Source organism: Camponotus vicinus, unplaced genomic scaffold (genome assembly GCF_025532165.1).
Source record: "Camponotus vicinus isolate PSW18456_S1 unplaced genomic scaffold, iyCamVici1.0 SCAF_1, whole genome shotgun sequence".
Taxonomy (NCBI): domain Eukaryota; kingdom Metazoa; phylum Arthropoda; class Insecta; order Hymenoptera; family Formicidae; genus Camponotus; species Camponotus vicinus.
Window position 1 is genome coordinate 13648151 of NW_028141945.1, and position 24987 is coordinate 13673137.

Below are 24987 nucleotides of genomic sequence, written 5' to 3' on the forward strand. Positions count from 1 at the left end.
ATTTAATTTTTTTGTTTTATATTTATATATAACTATATTGTTTACTATTTTTATAATTCGAAAAGAAATAATCGCAAAAATTTTTTTTGTATTTATTATCAATCTCAGCGTTCAAAATATCTTCGAAAAATATTTTTAATATGTCACCAAAGTTATCGAAGGAAATTATCCTCTCATTTTCATAATTAAAAATAATATAGATATTCTTCCATTTCTATTTATTTTCAAATTCTTTTCTGAAAATTCATAAAAATATTCTATTGATCGAAATATAAGAGACTCTCCTTGATGTCCATATACATTTCGCGTTGTCTATGCGGTGTACAATACATCGATAAATCATCTTCGCAAAATTCTAAAAAATTCATAAGATTGTCTTCGAGTTCTCGATGATAAATCGAGCCAGTATACTTGTATTCGATGTAACGTCGATCTTTTTCGGATATCTACATTCAAATATCGATTTTTTTCAATTTTAAGGCATTAATTGCTAGCCCTCATAACAGATGAAAATACACATGTTTTTGATAATAGAAACCTGTAGTTAAAATCACTCACCGCTTTCCAGTTGGATTTAATTAAAGCGCGCATGCATTCATCAATCAAGGAATCGCCGTAAAAATTCTATGTAGCCAAAAAATAAGTACGAAATAAATATCGATGTACAAAGGATATATCGAAAAGGACATCTTACCATCTGTGATAGCAAAGTTGCCCGATTTTCAACTCGCAGGCACTCAAATTTATCATGAAAAATTGCTGCAGCCCAAGGTTCGCGAAAGTACGCGTAAAAGTCCGAGATATATAAACTCTAATCAGGCGAAAATAATATAATTATTATGAGAAATTTATAAATATAAAGCATGTAATTTAACAAATCGCTTTTTAAATGATTATTAATTATTCTTACTCGAAAACGGAATTTTAATTCGTTCAACATACTCTCGTGTTTCCCATACAAAGCGATCATATTCTGTACTTGAAATATCTAAAAAATAATTATAAGATGAAAAACATCTATACTTTTCAATTGGCAAGTAAAAAAATATAATATTGTAAATAAATTAAAGTAAGGCCACCTTTCTATTAATACACGTTACAGTTTCCACCGAGTTATACTCGTTTAATCCAATGCGGAAGTACCCAATTTCAGATGCGCAAGAACCAGTTACAAGCATTTCGCTCTGTGCGATGAAAAGATCAACTATGTCAATGCAATTATTTATACGGATATTTTCAACTAAAATTCATGAATACTAATATTGTAACATTTTTATTTGCGTTCCAACTAATTCGGCTCTAAGACTCACATCTCTCTTTGTCATTTCGTCCCAAGTTTTCTTTCCGGGTTTGTGTACATGCAAATAATAATAATCGCCCGGCAACATGCATGCAATCACGATAGGTTTACGAAATACTGGGAATGTCAAATATTCTCTTTCTTCCTTCAGTTCGTCTCGTTGATGAATATCGATCACTCTTAATAAAATTTGGGCGAGCTTTCGACATAAAACAAATATGGAAAATATACGAATGTAGAAATAATCGACAATATTGCACTTTCCAAAAACAATAGAACATTATTTTATACTAACCCTCTCTCCGATTTCTACACTATTGTAATACTTGTGCTGCCAAGATTCGGCATAAAACTTTCTGGAATATTTCGTCATGGTACCTGCGGCGAAAATAAACGGATCATTGGTACGACACTCGGGATCTATTACTAGCAAACCATCGAAAATGAGGCCGGCATGACTAAATGCTGAAACCGTAAAATCTCATAAAAAAATCACGATAAAACGCAGCTTTAAATTTGTCAATAGTGAAAATTACCTGAAAATGCATTAAAATCAATCGTTTTCTCATAAAAATTAAAGAGAGCATCGCAAACCAACTTTCTTACTTTGCCCTCTTTTTCGATCGCGATACTTTCGATCATCAGTTTTCCGTTGTTATCTTTTGTCAGAATCCAATCGATCATGTTCCATTTGGACAAAATTTGAATCTCGTCTCGTAAAATAGCGTTTGTCACTGTTTTGTCCACCTTACGAGCATAATATCGTATTTTCTTACGATGATATTAGTTTTATATATTGAGTGAGTCTGATAAAAACTTCATCACATTTTTCTTAAAAACAGTTAAAGATATAGGAAACATCTATTATCTAAATTAGATGTAACAAATAGAACACAAGTAAAGGGATACACTGTGACCTTGAATCCTTCCTCTCCGTTATCAACTAAAATTTTCTTTTTTTTAAATAGGAAAGGATGCTTTTGAGTTATTTATCAATGAGTTTAATAACTTTTATATCAGAATATTTTTTCGAAAAGTCAATCGTTGTCGAGATATTTGCAAAATTAGAAATCAAGATAAAAATTCACCGAGTGATTTTATAAGGATAATGTAGGACCATCTCTATTGACTCATTTGTTCGGAAACATTGAACTCTTCCTTTGTAGTTATTTGAAAACTAAGGCGTTTTGATACATTTGAGTTGTAATTGTATAATCGACAATTACACAAATCACGCTGCAAACAAACATTCCTTTTGCATTTTCAATATTTAATAATCCAATTTTTAAAAAATGTTATATTCTAATGAAGAAACTTTTGATATGTTAATAATTTCCGACGAACACTTAATAAAACACTATAATAAAAAAATCTGTTCTAAATTTTTATTCTAACTTCTAATTTTATAACGGTTTTATAACTTAAATTTTTATTCTAACTTCTAATTTTATAACGGAATTTCGATAACGGTTGACTTTTCGAAAAGGTACTCTGATACAAAAGTTATTAAGCTTGTTGAGTATTATCGAAGTGGTTCAAAAGTACTCCTTCCTATTTAAAAATAAAAATTTTGAGAAACCAAGGAATGTGGATATTCAAAGTTTTATTTACTTAAGGTCATCATAGTATTTCCTTCTATTGGTTTATAATTTTGATAATGGGTGTCTTCTCTTATTTCTAGCCTAGCCTTTCAAGAAATGTAGTGAACTTTTTATCAGATTGATAAAAAGGATATTCCATAATATGTGGGACCCACTTCAAGAATTAATTTAATACAATATTTAAAAACAATAAGAAAAGTTAAAAAACACATGTTTCTATACACTTCTTTATTGTTTTTAAATGTTAAATCACATTCCTGAAATGGATTTCATATTGTGAGACATTCTGAATATAATTTTTTTCAGTATATATTTTTAAAGAAATATAATTAGATAAGTAATAAAACTACACGTGACATTATATCCTTTTAATCATACTTCGCAATTGCCAAAAAAGACTTTGTCATGCGTGTCGTGAGAGTTCAGGATCGGCTTGATTAACGTGATCCACGAAGGCTTTACACCGAACTTGATCAAACCACCAAGTGCGCAGTAACAATCAATATTACAACCGTAAAAAAGTATAACTTCTAATGGAATCAGGCATTATCAGAATATTGCAACATTGCAACTTGATTAAATTGCGTTGCACTTACTTCTTTCTGTGAGATTGTTTGTTAATAGCCGAATTTTTCTCAAGCATATAGAAGCTTCCGTATCATCATTTATAGTAAGACAATTCCACGGTATTAGCTCTTCTGTATTCATCCTTAGAGAAATTATATATAATATATAATAAATTTTTATAAAATATAATACTGTAATATAATAATACTTTGTTACAAGTCACATTTATTTTATATTAATGTGGACATCTTTATTCTCGTTCTCACATTTTTGATGTTTCTTGTAATATTGATCTTTGATATTGTAAGCCGCATGTTAAAATCAAATAGTCGTATGTAACATTTCCTTGATTCAGCACATTCACATATTTTTCTTTCCTAGAGCGAATACATATGTATTTTATGTATACATGATTTATATTAAAGCGATCAATTGTAAGAAAAAGAGAAAATAAGAATATATAAAAAAAAACGATAATTATGCATAAAACTGGGCAACTTCACAATGAGAATTTGAAGAGAAAATGGGGGAATAATCTTGATCCTGAAGGATTATAATGTATAAAATTTTAATTGATGGTCGACCTTAGAGCAAAATAAAAAATAATTTTTTATTTCTCACTATTCAATGATACATTAGGCGAAATGGAATATATTTTTCTATTGCACAAAAGAATGTTTTTATGCACTCAGAATATTCAAAATTGTATTTGAACAAAAACTTGGCAATCCACGATAATATTTTTTTATGTCCACACCTCGGAATTACAATTCGTAAGTAAATCTCGTCATAGATCTCGCTCGATATTTTGCGTATGAGCGTCTGTTTGAAGGTCCACAAAATTATATTTGTGATTTATTATACTACGAAAGAAATCTTCGTCATTAAGACAATTGTATACTCGCTAGCAATATGAAGAAATTATTGTGCCAGACGCAATTGCTTGATAAGCAAAACTTTTGCTGTTCGAGCTTCGACAACCAATTCAATGAACAATTGTTGTTGTTAATGACATGACCAATCCCGGCAAATATATCCATTGCCCATTGACCATGCATGTCCTTTGTTCAATTTTCTTTCGCCGATTTTTACCTCATCAACTTCAACAATTGAATTTGAGCCACATTAGAAATTTTTTCCATAAAACCCAATTCTCACAAATCTTTGAACCAATGTAAAAAAGCAAAAATGATAAAATAAAATATATGACAATGTAGAATATACCTCATGAAGTAAAAAAAGAAGTCCAATCAACCATGTATGTATGCTGGATAGCATGCTTATTAATCGTTCCTGATGGAATAGTGGATGATATATAAAATATATAAATCTTCCTTACATCGTATTATTATTTTTGGTAGCTTCAAAGTGTACAAGAGGATCATTTTTTCGACACGAACAACCCTTTTTTTCAAAGTGTAAAAATGTTCAAAAAATCATATGCCTTCTTCTAATTCATGATCCTTTTAAATAAAGGTTCAAATAATAAATTTGCAAAATAATTTGCTTCAATATATTTTATTGCAAATATATAAAAATAATATAAAATAAAATGCTCCAAACGAGAACGTAAAAGTGGAGTCAAAAATAACTTCTATATAGGAAGTAAGGATAAATTAAAATACACCAAGTCGAAGTACCATGAAACATAAATTTGAAGCTACAAGAGACTTTCCGTTTTTTTTTTATCTGCAGATCCATATAACAATTCAAAACATTGTAGCAATTATTCCTGAAGGAATAGTGGATGATATTTAAAGGATATATCGATAAATCTTCTTTAAGCCTTACATCGTATTTTTATTTTTGGTAGCTTCAAAATGTACAGGAGGACCATTTTTGTTTGACGCGAACAACCCTTTTTTATGAATCCCGATTGAGCGAAATGCGAAATTACATTTTATAAATCATATTTTGGATAATTAATAAATTCCCGAATCATACGGTGAATAATTAAAAAATTAAGAATAGCGTCTTTATTTTATCTGTACTTCATAAAAGTTGATAAATTACATACGTCTAATTCGAATGATGAAACTAAACTAACTGAATGTGTGAAGCTTCGATAATTTTTTCTCTTTAAAAATGGAAATATTATATCAATAGTGAAAACTAAATAATAATACTAAATAATATAATATAATATAACTAAATAATAGTGAAACTGAATAAATATTCACCAACGAAATTATATTATCCACAATGTAAACAAAGGCTCTGTTGAAAGATTGCAAACAATATACTTTTCAAAATATACAGAACAATTCTTTCTACCTATATTTTTCAAACTTCAATGTTTCATAACTTCTCAATAAAGCATAATCGCTATATAATTTTGGATGATGATCTTAATTATATTACATGATCTTAATAACAGATCAAGATCATCCATGAGATTGCCCATTTTATGCATATTACCTAAAATACTCTTTCATATTAAGAAAATAGATATAATATATAATTAAAACAGCTTTATTATTACCTGTTAATCTCTATCATAGTCCCATAAACAATATTGATCCAAGCACTCGCAGTCATACAACAACGATATTCTAAGCAAAATTTTCCTTTAAATGGAAGTAGACATATCTCTGTACGACTTGGTTTATTATCGAAGGGTATACCATGTGGCGATATTAATGTAAGATTTGTGAATTGTATATAATGTTGCATTGATCTATCCCGTAATTCAATATTACGAATGATTAAGAGAAAATTATTATATGTATAAAATGATACATATGTTATAGCTAAGAAAACTTTACCGTAAAGCAAGATATTCCGCAAAAGCAATTCCACATTCCGATGCGCCAACAATGACGATCTTCATATCGATAATTACACGTGGCATCGTTGCCAATCTTGGCGACGTTATAAATAAAGAGAATTTATTGTTATCATTATCTTCATTTCTTACGTCATTTTCGCAACTATCAAGATTTTCCGAAATAATTGGAAATTTATATTCAGCTTGTTTACGAGGATTAACTGGAATCATATCGTCCAAACAAGACACCAAAGGATGCATTCGTGTCTGCAAATAACGCTATGTTAACATTTTATCAGTTATACTTTTATATTTATAATTTTTATGATTTAATATTATAATTTAATTTTTATAATTTGATATTATTTTTTAATATTATGTGTGTGTGTATGTGACTTTTTTTAATCAAATAATATAAACTTCCATGTTGTAATAAACTAGAATGATTAAAAACACTTTTGCTTAAAGACCTAATTTGCTTTAAAAAGTCAAAAAATGATTTTTTTACATTTTCTAAAAATATAATAATTTTCTGAAAAATGTTTTTCAAATTTTATTGAAAAATTACAAAGTTGATGAAATTATAACACTTTGAATAGGATAATACACAGATCTTTAAATGCACTTGCAAACGCGTTTTTCTCAAAATACTATTTTTAAAGTTGATGTGGCGGATATCTTGAAAATTAATGGATCAATTATTTTTTAAATGAAAAAGAATTCTGTTTTGAATTACTTTACTGAAGACTTAATAAAATAGAATTAACACTTAATACTTTTCTAATCTTTGAGAAATGAATAAATTTCAGCAAAATTGAAATATTTAATTTTAAAATGACACCACTTTTTAAATTAAAATATCAAATTTTAAAATAATACTACTTTTGTTATTTTTCAATTTTCTCTAATGAAATTACGTTCAATATCATAATATTATATAGAGTAAGCCTTTATTCATTTCAGACAATTATACCAAATTATGGATTAATTTTTTGAAATTCTCTGCTACTCTCGCAGAGATTTGCATCAATCAAAAAATATTTAAGATTTAAAAATACTGACATATATACTGATCTAAATATTAATAACAAATATAAAAATGTCCAAAAAATTAATTTCTAATATTCTTCAAAAGAAATTCCTAAAAGTTTAATCAATTTTTTATATTGCTAGATTGAATTTTCTGAATCATGATTCGAATATTATCATAAACCTCACCAATACACTCTCATCTTCGTGATGAAGTCGATAGAAGATTACCGTTAACTCGCTTAAACGAGTGATTTCGCGGAAAAAGAAACGATGGTAAGCGGAGAAAATCGGCATGAGAACAAAATGCAAGAGGCATCCGTAATTATCTCGAGGAATACTCCGCATAGACACGTAATCTTCTATATGGTAATGTTTTTTAATGAAATTGATCTGCTTCTCGGCCCTACAATAAGATAAAAAAAATATTTGTATTCACATTAATATTAAAAAAAAAAACTATATTGGTATACATAATAACCGTAATATAGCGAGTCCGATCATTGTATTGTTGCATTCGAAAACGAAACAATCTAGATCGAGCTGCAAAGGATCCATCGCAAAATCAAAGTCGGCCAAAACTTCGTTGTATTTCGGTATAGTGAATAAAAGTTCCTGTACACACTTTCGATCTCGTATTTGAGCGCGACGACACTTTATCTCTTTGCGAAGAAACGCTTGATGTACAATATATAACGCCATCGGGAAATCTTTGTCATATTTCAATGGTACACGCTATATTGTATATGAGATTGTTTTCGATCGAAAACATAATATACTATTTTTCTCTTCTTTCTTATAACATATTTAATAGTCAAAGTGATTGTTATGACAAATACCGTAAAATGTTGAAGAAACTGATAGTTTGGATGCGAGAAAGGGAGAGAAATCGCGCAGTACTCTAAATGTGGAAAACAATCAAAAGCAGCTTCCAAGAAATCATATGACCAATGAGGCCTCATCTCATCACGTGTAGCAAAAATTTCCAAAACGAAAGCATTTATTTCACCGTGATATGTCGGACGTATTAGCAGAACATCATCATGAATGAGTTGCGTTTGCATCATCTTATTATCTTTAACAAATAGAACATTTTTCTTTCTTGCAAAGAAGCTATCATGCGTTATATAATTATTAACATTGAAATAGTTATCATAACTTCTCATTTCATACTCCCCCGTTTTTACATCTCACAGAAATCCTAAAGAGAATCATGATAAACAGAATTGCAGTTAAATTATGAATCTATAATTCTTTGCAAAGTTTTTCTTGCGCAGTTTTTTCCTATGTCACGATTGCCACTTACACAATTAGTTATATATGTGTAGAATGAAATATTTATATGCACATGATGAAAACATATTTCATTTTGCACATATGGTATTAGAATCAGAGACTTATGAAACATGTAGATGGCGCCGTTTACGAAGGGAAAATGATAATAATAATAAGAGCGATAAGACAATATACTGACTTCGGACTGGTTAAAAACGTTCAATATGTTGGAACATGCTACTCTCTTATACAAGCTCAAATATATGTAAATTAAATGTAATTGAACCTAACCGAAGCAGAAGTCAGTGGTTTGTCATTTCTCTTAAAAATCAAGAGTCTGCCTTTATCGCCTATATCGATAATTAATACTGTATTTAAATATTTCCCCTCTTGAGTCGATAATTGGAATAGAAAAGGGAATGGAAGGAAGTATTAAGAATAGGAAGTTTGCTTGATAATTTTTACCTACGAGAGAAATTTCATTTCCATCTCTTTCATTCGATCCATCGAAGTTATAGCTTTCTTAAATTATTAAAAACTTTCAGTATCGTATATAAAGTTTATCATATATTAAGTATCAAATTTGATTATTGATAAAGCATTAACCTCTCTTTTCGGAATTTCTTTCATCTCGAGTTACTTTGATTATTCCTGATGTATCATCATCCAAACTCCGATTGAATCGTTGCTGCCCATATTCTTGCGATTCTAACAAATATATAAAAGCTTGAAGAAATTCGCATGGATTGATCACGGCGAAATCAGTTGGTGTTTTACCATTTTCATGTGACTTTCTTAAATTGTTATACGGAGTCAATTCAAAATTCTCATTCAACAGATCAACGTCAATTGTGGAATTGAGACACATAACACCTGCTACCGAGCCATCGGCGTCTTCTCCGATGATCAATTGGCGACAATTATCCGGATAACGAATCATCTCGCTGATGTAATACTCCCCATAAAGTTCTCTCAGATGTATATCTTCACCGCCGATAATCGATATTACATCATCGTTATCCTCCTCGCTACATTGTTATGTCATAGATATATGTTGGCATAGCTTTCGCAAAAAATGGCGAATTTTATTAAGATGGATCAAAAAATAAACTCCCTATTTTATTACACATTTTATTTACTATTGATGCATAAATGGAATAATTTTAATTGTGTGTTATATTAAAATAGAAACTAATGATTAATAGTCTTCGAGAAGATTGATGCAATTATCCCAATCACGAATTTAAGATTCTTGATCAAAATCCAAGCTTTTGATGTTTAAACTATTTTTGAACAATATTCTATACCGCTGTAAAATCGTCTTTCTCTAAAAATGTTTCTTCAGCAGTCCAAACAAATTGGAAAGAACTAGATCCTGGTAAAGAGGATACTTCACAATGTTCCAATCAAATAATTACAAAAATTCCTGAGTTTGATGAGCAGAATAAGATTTGGCATTATTGTAAAAAAAATTCACAAGAAAAAGGTCAAGCCTTTTTTTCTCGAATTATCTACTTGATACAGCAGTACAAATTCGGGAATTCATCTGAATAATTTATCCCACACCAACAAGTGTACAAACATTGTGTTTCTTTCCGTAGCAGCAGGAATTCTTTTTGGAAAAAGATGTCAGTTGAATAAGTAAAATGCTGTTCAAAAATATAATATAATATACGTCAAAAGCCGGATTTTTATTGAAAGTGAATCTTCAAACTCGTGCCAAGATAGGACAAGTGCATCAATCTTCTCGGCTATATTAAAAAATAGTCATTTTAGCTTCTATTTTAATATAATAAATCCAATTTGTGCATAAGTTGTAAATGAAAATCGCAATAAGATGGGGAATTCTTTTATTTTTTGATCTATCAAAATTTACTCACACAACCCTCCGTATCTTCAATTTGGGACGTAATCGTTGTCGATCGTTCAAATATAAAAATTGCAACGAGTCGGTGTGTCGCGCGTGTTTAGCCAGCACTCTTGTCATCTCTCGCTCAAATATATCCGCTAAAAAATGTGATGATACAAATTTTGAATTAATAAACTATCCGAGCATAATTTATTAACGCGCCAAAAGACTTGACGATGGACATAAATCGATAAAAAGGATTACCTAGTATAACCCGAGGAGGTACTACGAGGATTACATATTGGCAATAGGTGGTAATGTCAAAAATAGCGGCCAATAGTTCCTTCAAAAACCCATTTGAATAACGTTCATCCCACACCAACAAATGTACGAACATCGTGTTTCTTTCTGTGGCAGCAGGGATTCTTTTTGGAAAAGGATGTCAGTTGAATAAAGTTCGCTCGATATTCATTTAGGAAATCAATCGATCGACATTATTTTATTAAAAGGTTTTCGTTATTTTCTAATAAAGTGTTGAAGATGGAAAAAAGATTACCCATAAATCGTTTTTAACCAAGTCAACCAGTCGCATGGTGGTACAGATGGAATATTGGGATAATTGCAAAGGCATATTCCCGAAACGATATCATGTCTATCGTTGTATTGGATTATCGAGAGACAAGAAGTTTCGCTACAAATTTTATATAATGGTACTTCGAAAGTGATTTTGATTTATATTTTGCCGATATATAAGAAAGAGCAAGCCTCGACATAAATCGCTATAAATACTAGAGTCGTTCCAATTCTACGTCTCCGAAAATTTCGTAAGTTATCGGACGTATCAGACGTTCCAAATATGGTAAATCCGAGTGTTCAGTGCCACGATATCCTGAGATTTTGTTAGGGGAATCGTCAGCATAACGCTGCGAACAATATCTGTTTTTCGATTCCTTAATCAAAGTGATCGTCGACATCCTGAAAATCTCTGCTTGGCAGAGACTTATGCGAATACAATATCTCGTGTGTCATATGCGATTTTCATTTGCAATCGATTCTTATCGCGGATCTTTCTTGATTAAAAATTTTAATTAAATCTTATATGATATAAATAATTGACACATACAGAAAACTAAAAATTGTTTTTCCTTTCTTTTTAAAATTAATCAATTCTTACTAAAAATAAGACGAGAAAAAATAATATGACAATGTAATATTTTTATTAGCTTTAAATTTTGAAATATAATATATTCAATTTTTAATGAAAATATTTAATTTAATAAATTTTATGGGAAAATTTAATATTAAAATTCAAACAACGTTTCTCAATCAATTTCCAAGTTTTTATTAAATTCCAGGATAAAATTCTGATGGAATAAGATTAGGCAAATCTTCACGTCATTCTCCATATTGGTCATATAACTGATAATATATTTATAGTCAATAGTCCACTTTTTTCGGTATTTTATGCTGAAGGGAAAAATAACATTCACTTACATGATCTTTAGACTTGTCATATTATACTAATAGCGACAGGAATTGACTAGAAATATTTTATTTCTCAATCGGAGATTTACTGCATATGAATTAGAAAATATATGCTCAGGACACATTCTCTTATACAAATTCAATCACTTACATTACACTGCACCAGTACCTATTAAAGATAGCTATATATGAAAAATATCTAAATATAATAAAATAATATGTAAACTTTGATGAAGAAATAATGTATATTCTGCTAAAAGAAATGACAATATATATCATGAATGAATTTTATTACTTAAATTGCTTAATTTGTTTTATTACTTAAATTGTTTCCTCTTTTATTTAAATAATTTCATATATGGCAACTTTTAGTATGCACTAGTGCAGTGTAGTGCGGAATTCACTATTCATTTTCTATCAATCGAAATAGTGATATGCTGTCTTGATTAAGGAAATTAAACGTTTCTGAAATGAAAATCCATACACGAAACAAAAATTGTCAATACATTTACACGACATTTTGAAAATAAAATGCATTTTTTCTTATATCAAAATTAATAAGAATTAACTATTTTAGAGGTGGAAATATTCTTCATGTTTATTAATATAATTATAAATCTTTAATCTTATATTTTAACCTTCTTTTTAATTTTAATTTAAATTTTTTTTATAAAGATATTTCTTATCTTTATATTTCAGATCTTTTTTCTTCTGACGATATTAGATACTTGCAGCAGCACGAATCTGACATTGACAATTGCCAATTAACCATTTGAGATAAACAGTTATGAGGAAAAAGATCAAACGAAATTATCGAATGTCAATTGACCGTGGGAAAAGTTCGTCGGACCGTGCAACGGGCCCGACAAGGCGACCGACTTTTATGTCCGCAAAAAGAGTAATAATAAAACTACTGGAACAATCTAAACGGAGAGGTGAAGAGTAATTGCTTCGCTTTCTTGCTCCCGCAATCTCCTTTTACTCCACGCGCAGCTCTTTTTCATCTAACAAGTGACTCCTGATAGGGAGCGCTCACAATCGTCAATAAATTAGAGTCAAATATACCGTTTGAAAATTTAAATCAACAATTCTTGTTCCACAAAATCCGTTTCACTTCTCTCGTTTCTGCTTTCTAAGATATCCATATTGCTCGCGGAGTCAAATTGACAATTTTGGCCTTTTTAATTTTCCTAATTTGTCTAATATCCAACGAATGCGATTGCAATAACATAAATATATTATATTGACTAAGTACAGTTAACTTTAGTCCCCTCTAGGAGGAAAATTTTCGGAAAATAAAAATTAATTGATACTCTTTCTACAGCACAAGCTACTTAAACTTAATGCGCACGATACTGTTTTCTGCGCGTACCATCATGTGATCTTGTGTCACTATGCATAGAAGACATGTGATATTAGTACGTAATGAAAATATATGTGAAGCAGTACCCAAATTAATGAGTGTGATCAAATTTCCAGATTGCTACTGATTGTACTGACTTGAAAAATTAATGAACAGAATAAGGATTCCCGCAACAACGGTGCAAATTTTTTTGCGCGGAAACTGTTCATAACGCATTAAATATATATATGTATATATGTAATACCGTAAGCACGGTACTGTATGTGCAAACATAACATGCAAAAATTAACAATAACGAACGACATTTCGCATTTCTAATATTTTTTTTCTTCAAACTGAGTTACTCAAGTCTACTCAAATCGCTCCACAAGTTCCTTATATATATGTATATATATTCTCTCAATTATTTGAAATATATTTTCTTTTTCCTTCTGCTTTTCTCATCCGTTGCTGAGAAAATTACCAAATCATGGTTGATCCTCAACTATCTCTTCAACTCATGGCAAATTTCCGAGCTATTAAAGTAATGACTTTCGTCATGCAACGTGTGGAATTATGATGTGCAATACAAGAAATTTTCGATGCGTTACTCGATATAAGAATAAATTTTCAAAAAATACAGATTTTTATATTCATACGCTCTCTCTCTCTCTCTCTCTCTCTCTCTCTCTCTCTCTCTCTCTCTCTCTCTCTCTCTCTCTCTCTCTCTCTCTCTCTCTCTCGCTCTCGCTCTCGCTCTCGCTCTCGCTCTCGCTCTCGCTCTCGCTCTCGCTCTCGCTCTCGCTCTCGCTCTCGCTCTCGCTCTCGCTCTCGCTCTCGCTCTCGCTCTCGCTCTCGCTCTCGCTCTCGCTCTCGCTCTCGCTCTCGCTCTCGCTCTCGCTCTCTCTCTCTCTCTCTCTCTCTCTCTCTCTCTCTCTCCTCCCTCTCCCCTCACTTCCCCCTCCTACTTTTTTCTCCTCGCTTTACTTCCTTCTTCTTTTCTCCATTTCTCCTTTCTTTTCTCTTTCCTTTCTGACATATATATATATATATATATATATATATATATGTGTGTGTGTGTGTGTGTGTGTGTGTGTGTGTGTGTGTGTGTGTGTAGAGTGTTAAATTAAAATTCATTTAAAAATAGATTTTACTGAGGAAAATTATTACGTATAGATGTAATGTACTTCCAACGTTTACAAATAATGACGATAACACTCACTAGATTTCATTAACGAGAAAGCCTAGAATTAAGATCAGTCGCCTTCACAGCATTAGTTTTAATCAAGAAACTTTTTGTTCCTTGCTTCTAATTAATTCGATAAAGATCCCATGATTATAAGCTGTACGATAATCTCACTGTGAAAAAAACACATGTGTGTGTACGTGTGAATGTGAATGTATAATCTATGTGTGTGTGTGTGTGTGTGTGTTATACGGTAATTATGCACTTTACGGACGACCTCACCGATTTCAATGATCTTGAAATATGTTGTCAAGCTCACTCTCCTGAGTAAGTATCAAAAGGTTTTAAGTGTTGCTCACTATTTATTAAAAAGTTATTAACGAAAAAAGTTTAATGAATATAATATGATTTTGCCATAACATGTACGTTTTTATAGAAGGTATATTTGATGGAATATATGTTTAATATATAGCGAAGGTCATCATTAAATGTAGAGTAAACTTTGTTTTGTGTTGCAAAAAGTACATGGTTGGAGACAGTGAGTTCCGCCCTCCATTTAAAATTAAAATTTGGTTTAAATCAGAATATATTTGGGTTAGGTTATATCTTTCGAAAGTGAAGCCCCCCGTAGGGGGGCCGGAACCTATTGTCTCCAATTATGTACTTTGCAAGATAAAACGAAGTTCACATGGGTTTGCAACTTTTTACGCGAAGCAAGGTTCATCTCAAACCAAATGTTAGTTTTAAATCAGAAATAGGTTTAGGTTAAATTATATTTTCCGAAAGTGGGGGAGGGCGGAACACACTGTATCCACGCATGTTGTTTGAAAATGTCAAGATCTGAAATGGGAGGTTCAATTTTAGAATAAAGAAATTAAAAAAAACAAATAGGAAAAACACAAGATATACCTAAAAAAAATCAACAAAGGAAAAATAAGCTGTTTATGTGTATCATAAACAAAGAAATTGAAAAGGCAAAATTTATTGAATGTGTTATAATTGAAAACCAGGTTAACAAGTATATATGTATGAACGTGTACAACTGTAGTTTCTAATATGAAAGAAAATATTTATGTTATAGTTATATGTTAAGTATACAAAAAAATGAAAGCAAATGTCCAAAGAAATATTAAAATATAAAATATACTCGCTATTCAGACTAATATAATACCTGAAATTAAAGATTAAAATTAGTTGCTGTAAACAGTTTGGTTATAAACTAGTAGTAAATAATAGTAATAATATGTTTGAAAAATCGTATGAAAAAGAGAAAAAAAGAAAAGAAGCTCGTAATATATATTTTGAACAATCGTATGAAAAAGAGAAAAAAGAAAAGAAGCTCGTAATATATATTCTTATTAATTGAAAGAGACTTGTGTTATTTATATCTCAAAGTATATTCTTGTTTTCTCTCTGGAGAAGTAATACTCAAGAAAAATAGACTTTTTAATAAGACTAAGAATCATGAACTTTGGTCGATAAAGATTATAATAGACGTTTAATTAATGCGTAACGTTTGGTAAGACTGATTCCAATAATCATAAAATGTGGTCCTTATGACACCGTAATAGAAGAAGAGCAGAACGACGGATCACTCTGACCATACGTCCCTTTAGGTATATAGCAAAAAAAGACAAAGAGTCCCTGTGACTTTCGTCTTTGTGTGTGTGTGTATTCGTCCCAATGACCACGACACAATGATCCCAATGATCTACACATATGTATGTGTATGTAGGTGAAACAAGCTTGTTACCAGTGTACTGTATGTTATTATGCACAGTCTTACGATAGCCAAACCATTTGTTGATTGAGGCTCGTGAACAACAATCACTCAAATAGTGATCGCATCGAGATTCCTCCCTATGAGGATTACTGACGGCGTGTTAATGTAAGCAAGCGACTTTTCGTCTTTGTTTGGCAGAATGACACTACTGTGTCTTTATATTCGAACTAAAGAATGATATTCAATGTCCATCACAATCACAGAATCTAATGTGAACCCAGTGTCCACGAAAGTAAAGAAAACACTCGATAGTTTCGATTAAAAGCTATGCACGTGCGTTGCGACAACGTATCTACTCGCGAGTCGTCGCCGCCATCTTCCCTTCCTTTTTTTTTTCCGAAGCAAGGGCCTCAAAAACTCCCGCTACGCCCTCTATCGAGTGTGAGTCTTTTCGACTCCCCACTCTAACTCTCTAGGGTCCTGATTACTGTCTCTTGACCGGGTTTTTTGAACACATGTACATTTCACCTTGACTCTTAAAAAGTACATAATGTCTAAAAATTGCACATAATTCGTAAAACTGTTTTTGTTAATAACTTTTTAATAAATAGTGAGCGACACTTAAAACCTTTTGATACTTACTCAGGAGAGTGAGCTCGACAACATATGTCAAGATCATTGAAATCAGTGAGGTCGTCCGTAAAGTGCATAATTACCGTATGTGCATATATATATATATATATATATATATATATATATATATATTTGAAATATATTTTATTAGAAAGTATGTGTCATGATATTATCCAAAAAATTAAATAATTTCTCATGTAAAAACGAAATTCCAAAATATAAAATAATATAAAAATAATATAAAATATAAAAACTTATAATAATATAAAAACACAATAATATGAAAACAATACAATAATATGAAAACAATACAATAATATAAAAACTTGTTGATATAAAGTTGCGATTAAGCAAAATGATTTTGGAAAAATTGGAAACTTGATAATATATATACATTTTTTTATACATTATTTTTTCTTGACTGATATCTATAACAGTCTATTATACATTATCGAATTTATGTTAGTAGCTACCAAACGCACAATTTTTATTAATCAAAAAATAAATTGATGTGATGTATATATAAATTTATATACACACAGCTTAAAAAAAAAATTCAAAATTCTATTTTTTAAATAATTTTAAAAATCGTAGATCCTCTTAAATTCCTATAATTGTACATACAATTCGTAACTTATAATTCAAGAACTTGATCTTGAATTATTTCGAACTTGATCTTGATCCAATATTTTCAGTTGGATTTCTAAACGTACACACTAATACATGCTTAATTCAAATGTTGTTTATATATATTAGAATTGAGTAATAAATTATAGACTCTTGAAGAGAAAAAAAGATAGAACAAATCTCTTACCGCAAAGTATCATCTTTTTATAAAACAATTAAATAAAATTACTAAAAATGCAAAAAAAACATATGTTATATGCAACAATTAATTGTTCTATTAGCATCTCCAAACACTAAAGATGTAAATAGAATTCCTTTTAATAATAGATCATGTCGAATTGATGTGCAGATTGTAATTAGCAATGCGAAAATCGCTTCATGAATTAATGCTATTCATTTTCTAATCGTTCTTGCATACACTATGAAAAAAGATTCTTTTCTCGTGTGCCCACTAGTAAGAAATGCTTCCACAGTTATCCCGCTATCCTCATCATCGATATAACGATAGTGTTGTAGAGCAGCATTATTCAGATAGAAATAAAGTACAGTTAAAGTAAAAAATGTACATTTTTATTAATTTACAAATCAAAAATTATTTAATTATTTTTAAAAAATTAATAATATTATATATTACATATTTTTGAAATGTAATGCAATGTGTTATTATTTTCCAATTTTTAAGTTAAATTATCTCGCGCGAAAACAATATACCTATATATATATATAATACACACACACACACACACACATATATATATATATATTTCTCATTGCATTATAATGTTATAAGACATATTGTGTTATATATCTTATTGGCATAGTCTTTGCAATCAAATAATTATCAGAAACAAAAAACAACTTACACGCTTACATAATCAAATCTCAAGCAAGCTTCGCCTAAAAATTTCCTCTATTAGTTATTTTCTTAAATGTGCAGACATATTGAATCGTTCGTGCAATGTGCGTAGTTCGTCATTTGTCATTTGTCACTAATATAAAATCCACAATATTTTTCGGATAATATCAAATCTTACACACTATGTGTGATCAAAATAATAAGTACAGCACTACATTTATTATACGATTTAAATATGCATAATATACATAGTATACGCATAGTAGTAACGAAACTTGTCAAATATTCAAAGACGTCTTACGTAAATAAAATTTTATTTTATTTTCGAAAATAAAACTCTCTCTTTGCTCTTAATTCTTTTAAATTTTAAACTTGCTTGATCTTCGCAAAAAATAAAGTGTTGTGTTAAATTAAAAAGTTGCAATATACCACAATCATGTATAATTTCTTTTCTATTTTTATTCTTCATCTAATACGATTTTTTAGGAAAGGTTAAATTTTTTATGACGATTTTTTAAGACATTAGGAGTTAAAATAGGAGGTTTTAAGAAAAGTTGGCTTACTTATTGTTCCTTGAAGCAGATGATCGCACAAGAACGTAATAGATCCACACTCGCCAACGGTACGCACGCAACTGACGAGACTTTCTGGGATCGAGCTAAACACCGTATTGTAAAATACAAAGCAGAGTGGGGACGAAACTGTTTTGTATATACATACATATATATGCAGCTGTTTTAAAATATTGGCACTGCAAGTTTAAATGCATGATACTAAATTAATATAAATAATTAATGATTCCCCATCGAAATTTACGATTCAAAATATAGCGAAATAAATTTGTTATGAGTTAAAATTTAATTAAATTTGTCATAAATATATTTTTTCTTTCAGAAATACATTTATAATCTAAAATTTCAAGTCAAAGTACACATTTTTTTATTCCTCTATGATATATTCCGAGTTTTAAACTTGTATATACAAGTTTCAATAACAAGCAAATCAAATTAAATTTAATTAGTTTTTATTGACATCGATTTATACATCTCTTATACACATTACGTAATAAGAAATATGTTGGTTTGAACTATTTAAAGAGATATTGCAAAAGAAGATTGCGTTTTTATATGTGTGTATTACACAACATGTACAATTTATTTTATAATTTTCAAGAAAAATACAAAAATACGCATTCGCATACCGCAAATTCTTAATATCTAGGCTTGGACACGTGGCTAATGGGTCCGCGTGATAATCCATCCTTGACCCGCTAGTTTCACATGTATAAACACACATATGCACACTGTCGGCTGAATTACTTTAATCGCGCGAAAGTACGATAATTTTCTACGCACATCATATGAAGAAGCACCTTACTATATTAATTTCTTTCATATAAAAGAAGAATGTATATTTCTCTCACATATGATATTTTAGAAAAATTATTTTTTTGAGTGAAGGATAACATATTTAATATATTTTTCTGTAAACACTGTCATACTACCACTGTCATACTAATATAATATAAAAGCAATAAAATATTATAAGTAATATATATATATATATCCGGCAAGTTATTGATTAATCTATATAATCTATATAATAAACACTAATAAACACTATTATATTAATATTATATAAAAGCAATAAAACGCAATATTACAAGCAATATACATTAATGTGTTACCGACAACTTACTATAGTTAATTGTAATTTCTCACTCATAAATGTAACATGTAATATAAAAGATGTTATATTGTTATAAAATCGTAGTTATACTCCATATAAAATTAGTTCATATAAAATATTGATTATATATAGTGTCAATTAAACAAATAAAATAAATTATATATAATAAATTATATAAAAAAAATATAAATTATATAATAAATTATATAAAATAAATTATGTATAATTTAAGTTATAAAAGAATCAAGATTTAATTTCTCATACAGCACAGAACATTACAGTAATATTGTGGCAATATTGCAATGTTGCTGCAATGTTACAACAATATTAATAATATTACTGCAATATTCTGTGCTGTATGGGTTATTTAGAAATTTATTTCGATTTTTTGCTTCAAATAGGCAATAATTGATAACTGTTTCCTATTTACCCATTCAATTTCAAATTACTTATGTAATATTTCGAATCCCTTGTTGGGATTGTATTAAAAATTATACTAACAAAAAAGAGATAGAGATTTTGGATCTTATGTTAGTACCTCCTTTATAGACTTTATGTCCAATTCATAATGAGAAATTAAATATGAGTTAGTTAAGTCTGGTTTTGCTGGGGTAAGTAGAAACACGCATATAACAATATTATATTGTGATAATATATTTTGTTATATTACTATTGTAATGTTGCAAAATAATGCGTATGATATATTGCAGTTTTATATCATATAGTTAATTTACGGTATATTATTTTCACGTTATATTACTGCAATAAACAATGTTCACTGGGATATAATAACATATGTTATAAACATTTAATAAAATTATCATTGTTACATCGTAGTTATATAGAATTAGTTCATATAAAATATTAGTAATCGATATATAGTTGGTTACATTAAATAAATAAAATAATTTATATAAATTATATGTATTTTTATTTATAAAACATATTTGCGTATTGATTTTTAATTTATATAAAAATCTTGATTTTTTACTTTAGATAAAAAGTAAATAGTCTATTCTCCTTCACACGCACGCATGCATACATTTACTTCTCCAATTTCAAATAATCTATTATATGTATATTCTGCATATCTGTTTATTATATTCTTCCCTTGTTGAGATTATATTAGAAATTAAAAAGAAAACACATAGTTGTTTTTAAGAAAAAATATGTAATTGTTAATTGCAAATTACATATAATATATAATTAATATATAATTATATAATTTATATAAATATTGCAAAAAACTTGTAAATATTTTAAAATACACATCCACTAATAAATTACACTGCTACAACAATCGATGCTTAGTAACATGATTGACCAATCACGAGATTCTAGTGCTTAATTGGCCAATTGACAATATGGACTAACGAATTCTTCCCTCAACAACCAGAAGAGCAGTTATTGTTGATTAATTGTCGATTAGATACACAATTTAACAAACGTATTTATTAATTATAAACAATTTAAAGAAACTACAAAACTTTTTAGCTTTACCACAAAACTCTAACAAAATACAATTAATTAAAAAAGAAAAAGTTATTTTATAATATATGTCGGCTAGTTTCATGACCTATAATTAAATAATTAATTAAAAATTAATTATAAACTAATAAACGAAAATGATTGTACTACAATAATCTACAAATTAAATACAAACGATTTCATATTTTATTTTTTTTAAATTGAGTTAATCGTCGGCTAACATCATACGAATGAAGCGTCGAGCTCACACGTACGCTTATGCTCACATGTCTGTAATCCCCTCCACTCACAGTTGCCGGTTGTCAATGTATCCATTTTGGCATGGAATCCCTGGTATGGAATCTGGTCGGGACAACGGCTAATCTGGCCTTCAGATCCAACCTATCCCAATCCGTCTTCCTGGAGTTCCGCCTCCACGTGAACAAAGTTGATAAGGAGAGTAAGACGTATCTGCCTATGATCAGATACTGAAGGTTCATCTAAGACCCTCCAATCTCCTATCAGGTCAGACACGCCCTTAGTACAAATCGTAATGTCTTCTAGCGTCTATGAAAGTTCCGTGCTTCTGTGAGGATAATAAGTTGAGGATTGATAAGTCCCAAGTCTAAGATGAAGTCAGGCTTGTGTAGGCTTTCTCCTCTCGGACAGATATCTGAGCTCCCCCAATCAATATGATGGGAGTTTGCGTCGCAACCCAAAAGAAGTTGAACCCTTTTTCTTCAGCGTAGGCTCGATCAGATTTTTAATTTTCTTCCGAGATGGTAGATCGCAGGAATCATAGGGCATGTAAGTCGACCCTATGAGTAGTTCCATTGACCCTCCCTCCTTTAGATTGACGCTCGTCTAGATGACTGTTAAATCCTCATAACTGAGCGGGGAAAATAGCATTAAAACCTTTATCTTTAACCGCAATGCAAATTTTCAGTTTGCGGTTTGAACAGACTTTGAAAATGATTGCATAGCCGCTCGAACCTTTAAGGGCATTATTTAACAGCCATGGTTCCTGAATAATAGCAATGCGTGTGCAACGCAGGGATGCTCCTGGCAAGAATAGCCGAGGCGTCTTTGCTGTGATGTAAGTAAATTTGAGTAAAAGGGACTACGGAGACTGTCATAATTAGATAACCTCCTCAACAGTCTCCTTAACAGATTCGGAATCCTCTTTTTCGAGCAACCTTACGGTTGCCCGTCCAAGACCGCAGAAAGGTCTGAAATTGCAGGCCTTCAGGGCTTCCAGTGATGGATCGCCAATCAGACAGGTGAAGTGGGTGCTCGTAGCATCCCTACTTTCGCTCCCCCTGATGACGATCCAATCATTGGTCGCCAGGCCCGTATTTTGTTTGCCGAGGAGCCTCAAGGTCTCCTCGGCAGATACGTCTGGTTCTTCCACGTGCACCACCACTCGATGACGCTTTGGCAGCTCATCGACCGACAGCACACGTAGGGAATTTTCTCCCAACTTTAAGTCGGAGGAAAGGTTTTTGAGCCAGTCCCCAGATTGCTCATCGACGCAAGTAAACACTAAAGCGCCGTCTCTCTCCCAGGAGCCGGAGAATGTGGGGGCTTTTGTATCCTCGGGAAGCTCGAGGATACGCTTCCTGATTAGTTTCCTGGTCATGCTACATTCTCCAGCTCCTAGTCTTTTATCAGGATAGCCCTCTAAAGTGAGGGCTAGTTTGACAAAACCTTTAGGCGCATAGGATTCTTGATCTGAGATCTTGGGTCGTTTGCCCTGAATGTCAGTGGGGCTGGGGGTACTGAGCTCCGGCCGAGCACGTTTAGATGTTACAGCTGGAGCCTCATCTTCTCCAGTCTCAGAATTTGGGACAACTTCAATAGGAGAAGTTTGGGCAGCCTCCTTCTCTCTCTGAAGTTGTTGTTTTTTGTAGCGTCGCCTGGCTGCTCCGCTGTATCTAACTCGGACTTTAGGAGAATTTTCGGTCGAGCCCGTCCTTGAGTTGGATTCCTCTAGCCGTTCGCTTCTTAAAGAAACCACGCCCTGAAGGACTTTGTTGACATCGGATTGATTGTTTGGTAGAATTGGTTGATTTGTAGAATTCATTTTTGTTCCCACGAGCACCGCGGATGTGCGATCTCACCCAGCCAGAGCCGCGAATGGCTGGGGCTTGGCTAAATACACCCGGAGGACGCCCGGTATCCGGGGGGACCGTTCGCGACGCAACATCCCCTGCGCCACGCAGCTGTCGGCACGGTCACAAACACCTTAGCTTGGGGGGTCTCTCTTCGTTAATCGCACCCAGTATCACTCCTAAGCGGGTGGCCCTCGGATGCGACCGTAAGCCCCTCCACCACATCAAGGTGGAGACCCTTTCGGGGGGATTCAATAGCGATAAATTAGCAAAAAATCATCATATTGAGATGAAACAAAGCTCCATTTAAATCTTGAATATCCTCTTAAAAATTAAAAGAATCAAATTTGAGTTACAAAAAATGTTTTACAAACCCAGATAGCCAAATTTGATGTCAATTTATCGGCAGAAATCGAGTAAAGCCTGAAAATATAACTGACGACAGATTAATGGCAGAAATTTAACTGTGCGGCGCAATTTGATAGCAAATTGATAACAAAAATCGAGCAGGATCTGCGCACACAATCTCTGATAGCAAATTGAAGGCAGAAACGGAACGGGGTTTGCATGATTCAATAATTCTTTCGCTTACTGCTATGTGAGCTGTACTTTCTAGTAATTTAATTTCTGTCAGAAATATATATAAAGTCGCAATTATTAATAAAAGAATATAGTAATTATCATTTTAATTTCTATCACTTTAATTTCTGATATCTGATACAAGCAGATGAGATTCAGAATATTAAACTGATTGGAATCAATATGATAAATGGGAAATTATTCATGTACTGCTTATTTGAGACATAAAGCAAGAATTTAATTCTAAATAAATTATATCTCGTTTTACAAGTTAAATTTACTTTTATCATTTACTTTATTATTAATTTAATTAAATTAAATTAGTCCTTTGCTATATGAGATATAACATATATTACATTAACATATATTACGATATAACATATGACATATATGTCATATTAGAAGAAAACTGTAATTAATTTGCCGATAATATTCTTATTTAGCACCTGTAATAATCAATTTTGTTGCATTTATATAACATTAATAAAAGTAAACGTAAATCTTGTTCCCCATACAGCACACAAAGATTGCATACACATTGCAGCAATCTTTCACCGCGATATTGCAACGTTGCAAATTCACTGCAAAATGTTGCTGCATCATTGTTGTGGGATTACAGCAACGTTAAAATGTCCGCTTTTAGGAATATTGCAATGTAAGATTGTAGCAATGTTACGGTGCAACGTATTTGTAATATTAAAACGCGTTTTGCTACAAATGCAGACACCGTTTTAAATTTAATAAATAAACTTTGAAAATATAAAAAAAGTTTAAAAAAGATAGGAAAAAATGCCTTTAAAAAAACATCTATTGGTCTTTTTTATTAGATGTTTCTTAAATATTTATCTCAATAATATACATACAATTATTTTACATACATTCGATACCAGAATATTTTAAT

At 30.9% G+C, this 24987-nt stretch overlaps 3 protein-coding genes and 1 long non-coding RNA gene across 8 annotated transcripts in view; 1 reads left to right on the forward strand and 3 right to left on the reverse strand.

The window, feature by feature from the left end:
- Positions 1-24987, reverse strand: part of LOC145976189 (homeodomain-only protein) — a 39757-nt gene that overhangs the window by 8901 nt on the left and 5869 nt on the right. The window contains exon 1 of one of the 2 annotated variants that reach the window (XM_083107215.1): positions 18804-18922. The exons of the other annotated variant lie outside the window; for it this stretch is intronic. The gene's annotated coding sequence lies outside the window, so the exon portion shown is untranslated. Of the gene's footprint in view, positions 1-18803; positions 18923-24987 lie in introns of those variants that run through there. 2 annotated transcript variants of the gene reach the window in all.
- On the reverse strand, positions 87-11575 carry LOC145976133 (cilia- and flagella-associated protein 61). Of its 4 annotated transcripts, XM_083107110.1 has the most exons (23): positions 11178-11566; positions 10945-11079; positions 10653-10813; positions 10420-10546; positions 9317-9567; positions 9146-9247; positions 9005-9061; positions 8104-8339; positions 7746-7999; positions 7454-7670; positions 6234-6502; positions 5951-6145; positions 3735-3845; positions 3498-3610; positions 3280-3431; positions 1837-2047; positions 1596-1765; positions 1311-1499; positions 1080-1184; positions 911-988; positions 695-811; positions 559-624; positions 87-446 (listed from the first exon to the last, which is right to left on the reverse strand). In XM_083107110.1, exons 1-23 carry the CDS (start codon positions 11360-11362, stop codon positions 258-260), a joined length of 3690 nt encoding a protein of 1229 aa, XP_082963236.1. In that variant the 5' UTR covers positions 11363-11566; the 3' UTR covers positions 87-257. The 4 variants fall into 4 exon arrangements, 3 of the variants coding, with proteins under 3 accessions (XP_082963236.1, XP_082963244.1, XP_082963255.1); XM_083107118.1 differs by lacking the exon at positions 9005-9061 and having other exon boundaries at positions 11178-11564; XR_014440191.1 differs by lacking the exons at positions 87-446; positions 559-624; positions 695-811 and having other exon boundaries at positions 1080-1204; positions 11178-11575.
- LOC145976208 (uncharacterized) lies at positions 11127-13520 on the forward strand. The gene is made up of 4 exons (XR_014440216.1): positions 11127-11212; positions 12573-12808; positions 13198-13291; positions 13353-13520. It is a non-coding gene; the product is annotated as an uncharacterized LOC145976208 (long non-coding RNA).
- Positions 19248-23743, reverse strand: LOC145976187 (uncharacterized). The gene has a single exon (XM_083107201.1). The coding sequence runs from the start codon at positions 23477-23479 to the stop codon at positions 22535-22537; it is 945 nt and encodes a 314-aa protein (XP_082963327.1). The 5' UTR covers positions 23480-23743; the 3' UTR covers positions 19248-22534.